This window comes from Poecilia latipinna, unplaced genomic scaffold, assembly GCF_001443285.1.
Source record: "Poecilia latipinna isolate Pla-1442-1.1 unplaced genomic scaffold, P_latipinna-1.0 Scaffold5281, whole genome shotgun sequence".
Lineage (NCBI taxonomy): Eukaryota > Metazoa > Chordata > Actinopteri > Cyprinodontiformes > Poeciliidae > Poecilia > Poecilia latipinna.
In genome coordinates, this window is record NW_015117897.1 from 1 (window position 1) to 11964 (window position 11964).

Consider the following 11964-nt stretch of genomic DNA (forward strand, 5'->3'; position numbering starts at 1 on the left):
GAGTGAATTTTCAACAGATTTCCTGAAGAGGACCTTATGGCTGCCATCTTGTCAACGGTTAACCTGCTGCTTTTTCAGAACACAACTAGTACGTTTATTTTGTGTATTTGAGAGTTATTCTGATTGCTGTTGGAGATATTATTAGTGAATATTGCAATGACAACATCAGCTGTCATATATGCACATTTTCTTCTGTCTTCTCATTTTCATCTTCCATCACTCTGTGACCTTTAACCTATTTGGCAATTTTATTTATGTCCGACGGCAGCTGGAATATATTAACCAACAACGATTTCCCTTCTGATCATACTTTGCAATAAGAATAATGCACACACTGATACTGCGACCCCATTCCTGAGTCGCTGTCTTTCCAACTGTCTTTTAAAGCTAATTGGACATTTAGTTTCACAGCACCGCTCACAGTGACGATGTGAAGAATGAAACCTTTCATGATGTTGTTTCTGCAACCACATAAAAAATGTGACAAGCACTTCTCATAAAAAAAAAAAAAAAACTTTGATCAGACCAAAAAGAGGGTGCCTGGATTAAAACCAAACAGCAGTGAACAGGAGCAATTTATGTATTCATATTCGAGTGTTTTTACACTTTAGATTGCAAATTTTTACTGTGATCATTTGGTTTCAACTATGGAAAAAGAAAACCCACTCCATTGTGCAGTTTTTTATTACTTTTAAATGGTTTAGTGAGTGCTGTTTACTGATCTAATAAAATGACTTTATATAACCAGCTCATCAGAAGCTAAATTATCTCGCCGCTTTTTGCCCACAGCTCTCCCAGTGAGACTCACGGCGAAATCTCCCCGTGTCAGATTTAGAAGTCCAGTGAACGGCTCCTGCTTTAGATGTGGACGTTTTAGAGGACTGTTGACGGACACGATAAATCAACTTAAAGAGTGAAACTGCATGGACAGGCTGGGGGAGATCGGGTGACATCCCAGGACGGTTTTCAATAGCGAGAGTTTTGCCTAATTTGCACATATTTGCATCAATCGACACTTTTTACCCCCTAAACTCTGTTAAAGTTTCCTCCTTGGCAAGTAGAAGACACTATTAGCATTAAAGAAAAGAAAACTAGTATTTTTCATTCAGGACTTGCGTTTTTGTTTGTGTCTATTGTGCCTATTGCTTTAAACTGTATTCATAGTCCTGCTATTCAGTAATACCTGCAAGGATGTACAGTATGTTCAGTATTTCTTTACGTCTTCCTCAGCCATAAATGTACATTTCAGATCATCCAAGTACTGTATATCTGGTTAGAATAATACTTTATTCAATAAATAGTAACACTTCAGAACTGACTTTGATGATTTATTCATAGTCAACATTGTGCAACCCAAGTCTTCAATAATAATTTAATCATGTTTAAATGTTTTCAAAGCACTGGAAATCTATTGCTGTTCCATCAATGCTCAAAATCTTTCATAAAGCATTTTGAAAAGATACAGAGTTGAAAAGTCCACAATCACAGTGACATAGAAAGTAGCTGGTCCCTGAACTTGATTGTAGATGTAGTTTTTCTCTCCTTCATTAAACAACATATGCTCGAGGTTCCTAGATTTGTGACAGAGAGAAATCTATAATCCAAGGAGAAAGGATGGAGTGTTTCTAAACAAAAAAATAGGAATGGATGTAGCAAAGCGCAGAATGTAGAAAAAAATAACTAACTCAACCCTATAGTACGCATATTTGTGTGTATGTCTTAGTTTCTGATCGACACAAAAGCTCCTTAGTGGGTGTCCTGTCAGACCGACAGTTCCCGATACCACACAAATAAAAGAAAAAAACTCATAGAAGTGCACGTGACCCCACCGGACTTGTGTGGTCCAATGGACTTTGTCTCTTAAGATTGTGGGGCAATTAAAAGAAAAGTCAACAGCCATCATTTTAGCTAACCTTTTGGGCACGTCAACGTTGTCCCTTTCTGAAACAACTTCTGCTTCTCCTCCAGTTTCTCCTCAAGGCACTGAAGAAGGATGGGATCCACTTTGGGATCGAACTTGTTGGCAAACCAGTGACCGTAGTTGAGCAGCCAGTGCAGTTCGGCCGCCCCAAAAATGCAAACGCTGCGGACGTGCTGCCCCGAGCACGGCGGGTAAAGGTTCTCCTCCAGGTACTGCCACTTCACAAGCCTCGTCTTGCTCATCAGGTCTGTGATGTCGGGCTGGGACCTGGGCACCTCCCCGGGAACGCCCGGCAGTCGCACAAGTGTGGCCCAGAAGTGTTCGTCTGGAGAGTAGGTGTCCTCCGACCAGGCCAGGAAGTCCCTCACTACAGCCGACGAGTTCATGAACTGGATAAACTCCCGCGAGAGCACAAAGTAGGCATTGCCGATGAACATCTCTATGTTGTGCGGCGGTGGAGACTTTGCTTGCTGTGTTTTCACCGGAAGTTTCTTATACTCAAAACTGGCGTCCTGCAGCTCGTAGCGGTACAGAAACCGCTGCTTCTTGTGCTCACTGGGTCGACTCGTCTCCAACATGCTGGAGCCTTTCAGCCCCCTCAGCTCTGACACCAGCTCCATGTTGGACTTCAGCGGGAAGTCCTGGCCGCAAAGGTTGATGACGTACTTCCACTTGAACTCCGATGTCAGAAGGTCCGACAAGCAGTTGAGGTCGGCCTTCAGGCGGCTGATGCTTGCGTAGAAAACGGTCTCGAGTTTGCTGGAGATGAAGACGTTGGGCAGGCAGCTGGACAAACCCTTCATGGCGGCAACGAACTGAGCCGACGACTTCTTGTCATAGTGTATGCAATAGATGTTGTTGGGAGAGTACACCGCCCTGAGGAGTCTCTCCACCATCCACGCATTTTTATGTACAACCAAAGAGTACGCAATGGGAAAAATCTTCTCTTCCTCGGAAACACACAAATCATCATAACCCCTGATCTTCCTGAAGACAGGGCAATTTCCTGTAAAGTCGATCAGACTTTCATCTTTATCTTCCACCACAGTTTTCCTTCTGATGATGAGGGATTTACCCACTTCTACTGGGTCCATGTCATAAATGGCTTTGCAGCTGATGTTGTGCTTGACAAATGACTGACTGGTTGGAGCTGGTGGAGGATCCAGGAACTCAGGGATGTAGATGTACTTGGCGCTGACCAGCAGCAGGATAATTACCGTCAGCACGGAGAGGAGGCTGGGGATGAACTTTTTCCTGAGCTTCAGCATGAACCGCTTTGCATTCATCCTGTGGGAAAACAAAACAAAACAAAACAAAAGAAACACACTTGAGGAACAGAAACCAAAACATTGAGTGGTATTTTTGATTAAAAACACAGAATAAACATTTGAAGCAAACCATTACTGTGGAATTTGTTTTCTTTTTTGGGTCTAATATGACTTGAATATTTGCACCAAGAGTCAGTAAAGTTTTAAACGGGGCCACGTTTCACCCGCTGCACTAGCCTTTCTTTTAGTCAAACTCTGTTTGCGTTTGGTATCCAAGGAGTGAATGGATTCGGTTTCAATAACACAACGTTTCTTCACCTTTTTTGAAGCCCTGCCGTAAACGTCCTTCAATCAATTATTAATGCTGGTGTGTCTCCACCAGGCTGGGAGAGCTCAGCCTCTCTTCAGCTGAAATACAGAACGTGTTTCCTACATAAGACATCCAGATGGGCAACTCAAGGCTGCAATGCCCAATTTTCAGATAGATTCAGCAATAGATTATGGCTGGGTGGTCACCTCAAATTTAAATTTATAGCTATTATTTTAAAAAAAAAAGAAAGAAAAAAAGATAAAATTCATATTATAATTTGGGGTGTGATGACATCTCATGTCATTTCCCAACTCATCCAGTTGTTTCCAGACTTCACAGTTTTCAGCAGTGAAAAAACAATACCAGAGATTAGAAGTGTAATAAAATGTCAGCATGATTCTTGTCAAGTGAAATCCATCCTGTGAAGGTCAGTCCAGACCCTGTCAGTTTGTGACTTTAAGTTTAGCTCAGTATTATGAAACCAGAATATGACTGTTTCAAGCAGGAAACACTGTTTCTGTGTTTCGGTATTATTTTAAGGCATAAAAGAAAGTAATTCTTTGTGCTGACAAATTAGGCAAATGAAAACATCCTTTGCTAGCAACACTTGTCTACAAAAACTCTTAAAGGTCTAAGTAGTAAAAAGAAACGATGAAACAACGACAGACAAGACAGGAAAGCTGACCGTTGGCGACGGTGAAGCTAGCATACACTGTAGAGCTTCCCTGAGTTGTAGTTTCTAATCAGCTAATTTTTACTGTATTGGCAAATGTTTAAACTGATCGAACCTAAACCTGATACATCTACACTCAGAGACAATTTAAAACACAGGTTGAGATTTCTGAATCTCAGTAATTCTCTTGGTGAAAACGCAAAAAGTTAGTTATTATTTTTAGCATTAAGACCAAGTTGAAGTCTAGACGAGCTCAAATAAACCACTGACTTCTCAAAGTTAAACTGAATTTTCCAGTCATTAAATATTCACTTCATCTCAGGTGCTTGTATTGTCACACCCTTATTATTAGAAAGTCATTTAAGCAAAGCTAAAATGACACCAAGAATGCTTCATCTATTTGCACATACTTTTTCAGAGGATAAATACCTTTATAATAACCTTTGTAGTTTACATTATCTTCCCAAAACAAACTTTTGAACCATCATTCTCATTCAAGTCTGACTTGATTTTTTTTTAAAAACACACCCTACAGATTATTTTAACAATGAACTCTGTTCTCCTTGTTTTAAAAATAAGAACACAGAGCAAATGATTTGGCTGCTTCTTTTAGCAATCCGGTCCCGATTGGTCCAAAAAGGATATTTCAATTCACTTCAGCAAAATCAGAGAAACCTCAAGTTGAAATTACATGAAGGTGTCATAACGTATGTCACTTTCTTTAATGAAAAATAAACAATGAACTAATAATCCAAACAGTGGACAATGCAGGAACCAATGGGAAGCCAGGAACATGAGTAGGAGCAACAGAAGGAGCCAATGAAAAACAACGAGATGAGGGAGATTATGTAAACACAAGAAGGAGTGCAAGTGACTAAGGAACCAGAGGAGTTGATGACAGGTGATTAACAACAGCTGGGGAACGGAGGAGGTAGAGGCAAAATGAGGTAATGATTAGCAGACTAAGAGTTTAAGCTTCATCTCATTCCTGTGAGCCCACAGCTCAGCGTTGCTTGGCCTTCACACCAAATCATACTGTTGATCTTTATTTTGTGTGGTGTGAGGCAACTTCCTTCTCTTTTGAACTTCCTTCTGGTTTGAATCTTTGAAGTCAAACCACTTTTAGTATTTTGCCTCTTCTCGCCACCGTGGCTTTATGTAGTGAATAATTAACTGAGTTCTTTCTGGGTCTAAACAAAGGTCCATGGATGAGAAAGTTGGCTATTCTTACGTGCTCCTGACAGTTTTTGGTGTTTGGGGCAGAGAAATCCATCCTCTATCTTTCTGGTTTCTGAGGTGCGTTCTGTTTCCCTCCTACTAATTGAAGTCATTTTTTAACAAATGACACAGAATCTTGTGGTTTGTCCTAAAGAGAACAAACCTTATGAGCTTCAGTGGAGATTAAATCTGAGATCGTTAAGATGTAGCAGTGAAAGAAAGATGCCCAGCAAGTATGTCTCACAAGATTTACCAACATACCAGAGCTGATGGCAGGATAAACTCCCACACACCCATTCCCTTGAATACATTCCTATTGCTGTAATGCATTTGGAAACCCTAACTAACTAAAATTGGGCCACTGCCTGGACTCAGCAGGGCCCAGCGCTAGCACATACAAAAACACAATGAGATTTGGCAGCTGTGCTCAGGTAGGGCATCTTCAGGACTCGCAGCATGAGACATGGCTTGAGATGCACCGAAATGCGAAATAAGACCTTACGACCAAACAGATTTGACACATTCACTCCTCTGTACCCTTCCGTCCAATCAACCAACAAAATACAGCGTATGAGAGGCAAACGGATGGCTCGGTTACAGGAGGTGAGGAGATATGATGTTGTGACACAATGCAAAGTGTGGGTTTCTTTCCTCTGACTTCAATGCCAGGCCTGAGGCAGGTTTCCTCCATTAAAATAACTCGGTTGAGATTAAAGTAAAATGTAAAGCAAGGAAGCTCGGAAACTTTGTGTAATCTTTGAAGTGTGGCTTCTAAACATTATAGGAGTGAATTACGCTGAGGTGGTGTGAAACTCAGCCTAGGTTTGAATATGGAAATGGTAAGTGGATTAAAAACGCTGTGGCATGAAAAAGGCTTGGCCACAGCAGATGTACTCTCTTCTTGTTTTATTTTTATTTTTTTGTCATATTTAAATGTTTCAGATGATCGAGCAAATTTTAATATCAGACAAAGACAACCGGACAAAATTCAAAAAGCAGTTTGTGAATAATGATTTCATTTATCAGGAAGGAAAACCCATTCCAACCTATCCAACCTTTTGAGGGAAAAAAAGAAAAAAACAAAAACTAACGGACTCCCTACAATTAATGTTGTTTAACCACAGTTTTGGGAAGATGTATTTCATTTTACTAGCTACCCCTTCGTTACATTATGAAAAATCACATCATGATCCGACAAAAAGAAATAAATAAAATCAAGAACTTAACAGAAGCAAAGTCATTGGCATCTTTTCAGTCTTGTTGGGGTTACAAACCATTTCTAAAACTTTGGGAAGCCACTGAACCCCAATGAGAGCCATCATCCACAACCGGAGAAAACGTGGGACAGTGGTCAACTTTCCCAGGGCAGCCTAAAGAAATGACTCAAAGAAAGTATTGAGAACTCATCCAGGACGTCACAAGCACTGCTGACCTTACTTGACCTTACATTTAGGGTCAAAATTTGTGGTTCAACAATAAGGCGCAAGCAGGCCAAAAAAAAAAGGGGGAGTCAAAGGAGCTTTCCGAGGCTGACCAATAAGAAGACAAAGGCCAACAGATCATTTGATCCACAAGACTTTAGGGGAAAATATTCTATATTCACTATAGACAATGATACACTGCAGATGTTCTGTCTGAAAAAAGAACACCACAGTGGTAGTATGATGGTCTTGAGTTACAATGCTTTTCAGGACCTGGATGATAAAACCATGAATTCTGCTCTCCACCTAAACACAAGCCAAAGGGTAATGGTGAGTCTGGACTGTCAACATTTGGATTTTAATCTGAGACATGCTGTGTCATGAACTTTAACGTGAATTAAAGTCATTCTGCAAAAAAATAAAAAATTTCGGCTGTCACTTATGTAATGTGCTAGCTAAATTGTGAAAGAAACTACGCTGTGAATCTCATAGCAAACTGAGTGGCTGTGAACAGCCACACAGGAAGAAGAGCCACAACATATTTGCTAGCAATAAATCCTCTTACTTCGACTTTAACTGTTTGATATTTGGAAGTGTGTCCAACACAAACTGAACATCTTCGTTCACTTCCTCTGCTGCCATCACCAACCTACAACCTTATACAGGCAGACTGCATTGGTGAAAACAACCCGGAAAGTCAACGGCATCATTCGCAACTCCTCCTTCTGTTCGCTGATTGGCCAGGATGAAACGCATCGGAATGGGACAAATCCCAGATGGCGTATTTTGTAGTGGGACAACATGTATATTTTTATATCTATCCAAGTTTTTCTATAGCGAACCATCCAGGAACAAACCAACTTTAAAAAAGAAAACTGAAACATTACAACTGTGCATTCTTGCTGACGCCTCCTGGTGAACCACAAATATTAAAGCGATGTAATTAGCTCTTCCCCAGAACAGCCCCCAAGGGCGGCACTGCCAGTTATTAGGTTCAGGGGTAAATCACCTTTTTCCACACAGGGCTTTGGCTAGCTTTCTTCTCTTCTTAAGCAAATTTGTCATTTATTCACTCGAGTTAACATTGACTGAGATTAAACTTTGACTGTTAGGAAAAATTTAAATGTGATAACACAGAAACAGAAGACAGTTGTGGGAGGGAAAATACTTTTCACATAACTGTGTGTCGCGCCCAGAGCACACAGTCCCAGTTACCCAGGTGCACTCGCAAGATACAGTGATATGAAAATCAGTAGACACCTGGAGATTAAGTGCTTTGCCCATCGACATGTGGTGAGGGAAACTGGAATGGAACTTACGTTTCCACTGAGCTCCAGCCAATCTCTTACCTAGCAAAGCTAATAAAAGAAAATTGACTTTTTAAAAATAGGTCAGAAAGGTAATAAAATCTTTTCCAACGGATTTACGACTCACATGAGAACATGGAAAACCTTCAAACATTTCAAACACATTTCAGGTACGTAAGTGAAGTGAAAAATAATGTAAACCTGTTTAGGTAAGGGGTGATTATAGGCTTAAAACAGGGTTAGGTTGTTGAAGAATAACTTCAAGCTTTGAACATCTCACATAGCTCTGTTTAGTCTGTCATAGAAGGCTGAAGGAGTATAGCGCAACTGCAAACCTGCCCAGACATGACGGTGTGTTTAATATAAAGCGGCCAAACAAACAGATAAAAAGAAGAAGCAACCGAAGAGGCTTGTGGTAACGCTAGAGGAACTGCAGCTCAGGTAGATGAATCTGTTGACAAGACAACTAACTCCACAACTCCTTAATAAAATAATCGGGGTGTCCCGATACAATTTTTTCACTTTGCAATACGATACAAATATTGCAGCTTTGAGAATTTGCTGATACTAATATTGACCCCAAAACAATATCAGGATGAATCATGCGCACTTTTTACTACTTATTTTTCCATGTGGGATGTTGGAAAAGGTTTGATCAGGTGATATTATCCAAACAGAGAACAATACGTAACAATGGCGGACTAAATACTGGAGCAGAGTCCTGTTTATATTGGAGATTCTAGATGCAGACGTAAATAATCTGATACTCGTTTTTTTTTTGGCTGAAATCGGATTGATTTTTATATCAATATCAGATCGGGACAAGTCCAAAAATAGCATTAATAAGATAGTCTTATAATGGAACAAACAAATGGAAGAAGGTGGACTGGTCAAATGAGACATACTGACACTGGACGTCTCCATGAACACACCGTCCACATGCTGAAACATGGTGGTGGCACAATGATGCTGAGGGGATGTTTTCTTCAATAGTGACAAAGAAGCTGCTTGGAGCTGATGGAAAGAAGAATTTAAACTGAGGTCGAAATTCATCTTCTAACGGTACAACATCCCTAAAATAAACCTGGTTGAGATCAAGTCATAGTCTTTTAAAAGTCTCTGAGTTGAACTGAGAATCAGAGATGTTAAACTTGCTGGTCGTATACTCTGTCAATCCGATCTAAAGGGACTTAACATATTTCACAAAAAAAAAAATGGCAAAGATTCTGGTCTCGGTGCGTTCATGAGGTAAATTCCAGGTAAACTCTTGACGTGGAATTGTTCAATAATTCCTGTTACTGGAATTCATGCAAATGCAAGTCACAGTTTTCAGGTTTTTATTTGCTAAATGACCATGGTCCTGAATCATCTTCAACTCACTTGGCTAATGATTCTCTGGTTTTGTGTTTTCCTGTCAAATGAAATCCCAGGAGAAGACGTTTCAGGTTTTGGTGGTGACATGGGGAAAAGTACGATTGTGCGACTACTTTTACTGGACTCCTGTTGCTCAGCTCATTAGTACATGGAACTGTTTGTTCTCAGGCCACAGTCTCAACAGCTGATTCAGTCCCCGGGGAAGTGCTATAATAAAGACCACAGTGAAATGTTGTCTCTGTCAGCTGCAAGATTACCAATCATTTTCAGCTTTTTTGTGGAACACCAAAATTAGCATAGTGAGAATATAAAAAGATACATTTGTTTAAACTGCCTCATATTAATATTTAACTAACAATACTTTTTATTTTATTTTATTTTATTTTATTTTTTTTACTTTTGTTAGACAAAAAAAAAATAAACGCTTCCTTCTGTTTTCATCTACCAGAACACATCTGAGATTTTTTTTGTGGGAGGGTAAACAAAACACCCACCTTACTCCGGGGTACCAGGCGCCACGTGAACCGCCTCTTCAAGTCATCCTGAAAGTTTTGGCTCAGAGTTGTGTCGAGCAGCTCCAGTGATGTGAACACTGACACTTGAAGGATCGGATCTCATAACCCGAGCTCACAGACGTCGAGAAGAAACACCAAAAGTGGTCACATCTTTCCTTCCTGCGCCCCTACACTTTCTTCAGAAAACTTCGGACCGCCGGCTCGCCACATCATTAACATTATCTTCAGAGACAAAGAGAGGAGGAAAAAAAATTCAAACAGCCTCTTTAGCTGGTGATGTCTGCGTGTCCGCGATGCGATGAGAGGGTTACGGTAACCCGGAAAGAGGGAGGATCTACAACTACACGTTGCGGAGAAGAAGATGTTGCGCCTCCCTTTTGCGGAGCCGCGGGATGATCAGATGCGCCCAGGCGTGAATAAAAGCGCCGATTCAACAAGTGGAGTTAGTAGGAAGGAAGTTCCTGAAGTCATCCTGAACTGGCTGAGGGAGACGAGTTGGTGTGACGCACAGAGGAAACCCAAAAAAAAAAGAAAAAAAAAAGAAAAAAAAGTTTTAAGGGAGGGGAGATGGGTTGATGTTTGGGTAAACCATAAAAGGAGCCAAGAGGTCTAAAGCAAAAAAAAAAAAAATAAAAATAAAAAAAAATAAGAGAGAGAGAGAGAGAGAGAGAAAGAAAAGCAAAACGGAAGAAAGAATTCGAAATACTTTATTGGTAAATGTGGGTAAAGGGAGATCATCTGCAAATAAAGGAGCGTGTCTGCTCTCAATGCCCTCATTGTCTCCGGACCTGACTGCGCCTTTGTGTGCGGTGGAGGTGGAGGTGGGGAAAAAGAAACTGGAAACTTAACTTCAGACCCACAGGGATTTTATTATTGGGAATATTATCTTACACACAAAGAGCAGCAGCAGCATTCACGCCAACATTTTATTACCACACACGTATATGCGCAGTGATGTGCAATATGCCAAGTGATATGGAAGTCGTTTATTTGCAGTAATTCAGTTCATTAAGCGAACTGATTGATCTGATTCTGTCCGGGATTTTGAAGACTTTTTGCATGCAGCTAATAAAAACCACACGCACCCCTTCTCTAAAAGTTATATTACATTGGAAAAGTTATTTTTTATTTTTATTTATTTTTTATTTTTAAATACAGAAATATTGTCATTGCGACATTATGGCCAATTACCTGGACTTAGTGCTGACTCAGTCATTGTCACATTTCTCATTTTAAAAAGCTCAATTATTTACCACTAAATACAACTGACTTTTTTTGTTTGCTTGTTTTAAAGGGGCAAGTAAAATAAACTTTTCTGAGATTTACATTGTGTTATAATGTTATTCCTTCGTCTAAAACGTACCTGGAGTTTAATTCTTTTATGCACGTTCTGACGACTTCCTGAGGGCGGAGCTTCAGAAAGAGCAGGAGCTTCTTAAAGAGACAGAGGCCCAAATTTAATGTGTTAAATTACGTCATAGAAAGTCATTTCATATATACAGCATTTTTATAACCACTGACGGTAACAAAGTTACTTAATTGTGCTATAAAATGGCACCATACTGGAAGATATGAAGAAAAGGAGGAAGGAGGAAACTTGTTTTTTTTTTAAACAGATTATAGTTTTAATCATAAACATTGTTTAGTCATAAGAAATGAAAGGCATGCTGCTTAATGTACACTGCGTTTGGAGGCGAACAGCTCAGATCCCTGTGTTCAAAAACAACAGTCACATGGGTCAAATCTAATGCAGGAGGCATGAGAGCAGAAAATCAGCTGAAAAGTTTCACGTCCAAATGAAATCAATCTGCTGGGAGAAAATGGAATCACATCATCTGACTTACATTTAAAGTACTGAGAAACACACAACAGTGATCCCGAGTTTCTTCTTTTTATTATTAGAAAAAACACAAGAATGCATGAAAGTGTTAACATGCCTGAGTGAAACAATCCAAAT

At 40.0% G+C, this 11964-nt stretch overlaps 1 protein-coding gene across 1 annotated transcript; it reads right to left on the reverse strand.

Moving 5' to 3' along the window:
- Window positions 1–1753: 1753 nt before the first annotated feature.
- LOC106943410 (beta-1,3-galactosyl-O-glycosyl-glycoprotein beta-1,6-N-acetylglucosaminyltransferase 4-like) lies at window positions 1754–10523 on the reverse strand. The gene is made up of 2 exons (XM_015026727.1): window positions 9987–10523; window positions 1754–3208 (listed from the first exon to the last, which is right to left on the reverse strand). The coding sequence occupies exon 2, from the start codon at window positions 3205–3207 to the stop codon at window positions 1909–1911; it is 1299 nt and encodes a 432-aa protein (XP_014882213.1). The 5' UTR covers window position 3208; window positions 9987–10523; the 3' UTR covers window positions 1754–1908.
- Window positions 10524–11964: the final 1441 nt, after the last annotated feature.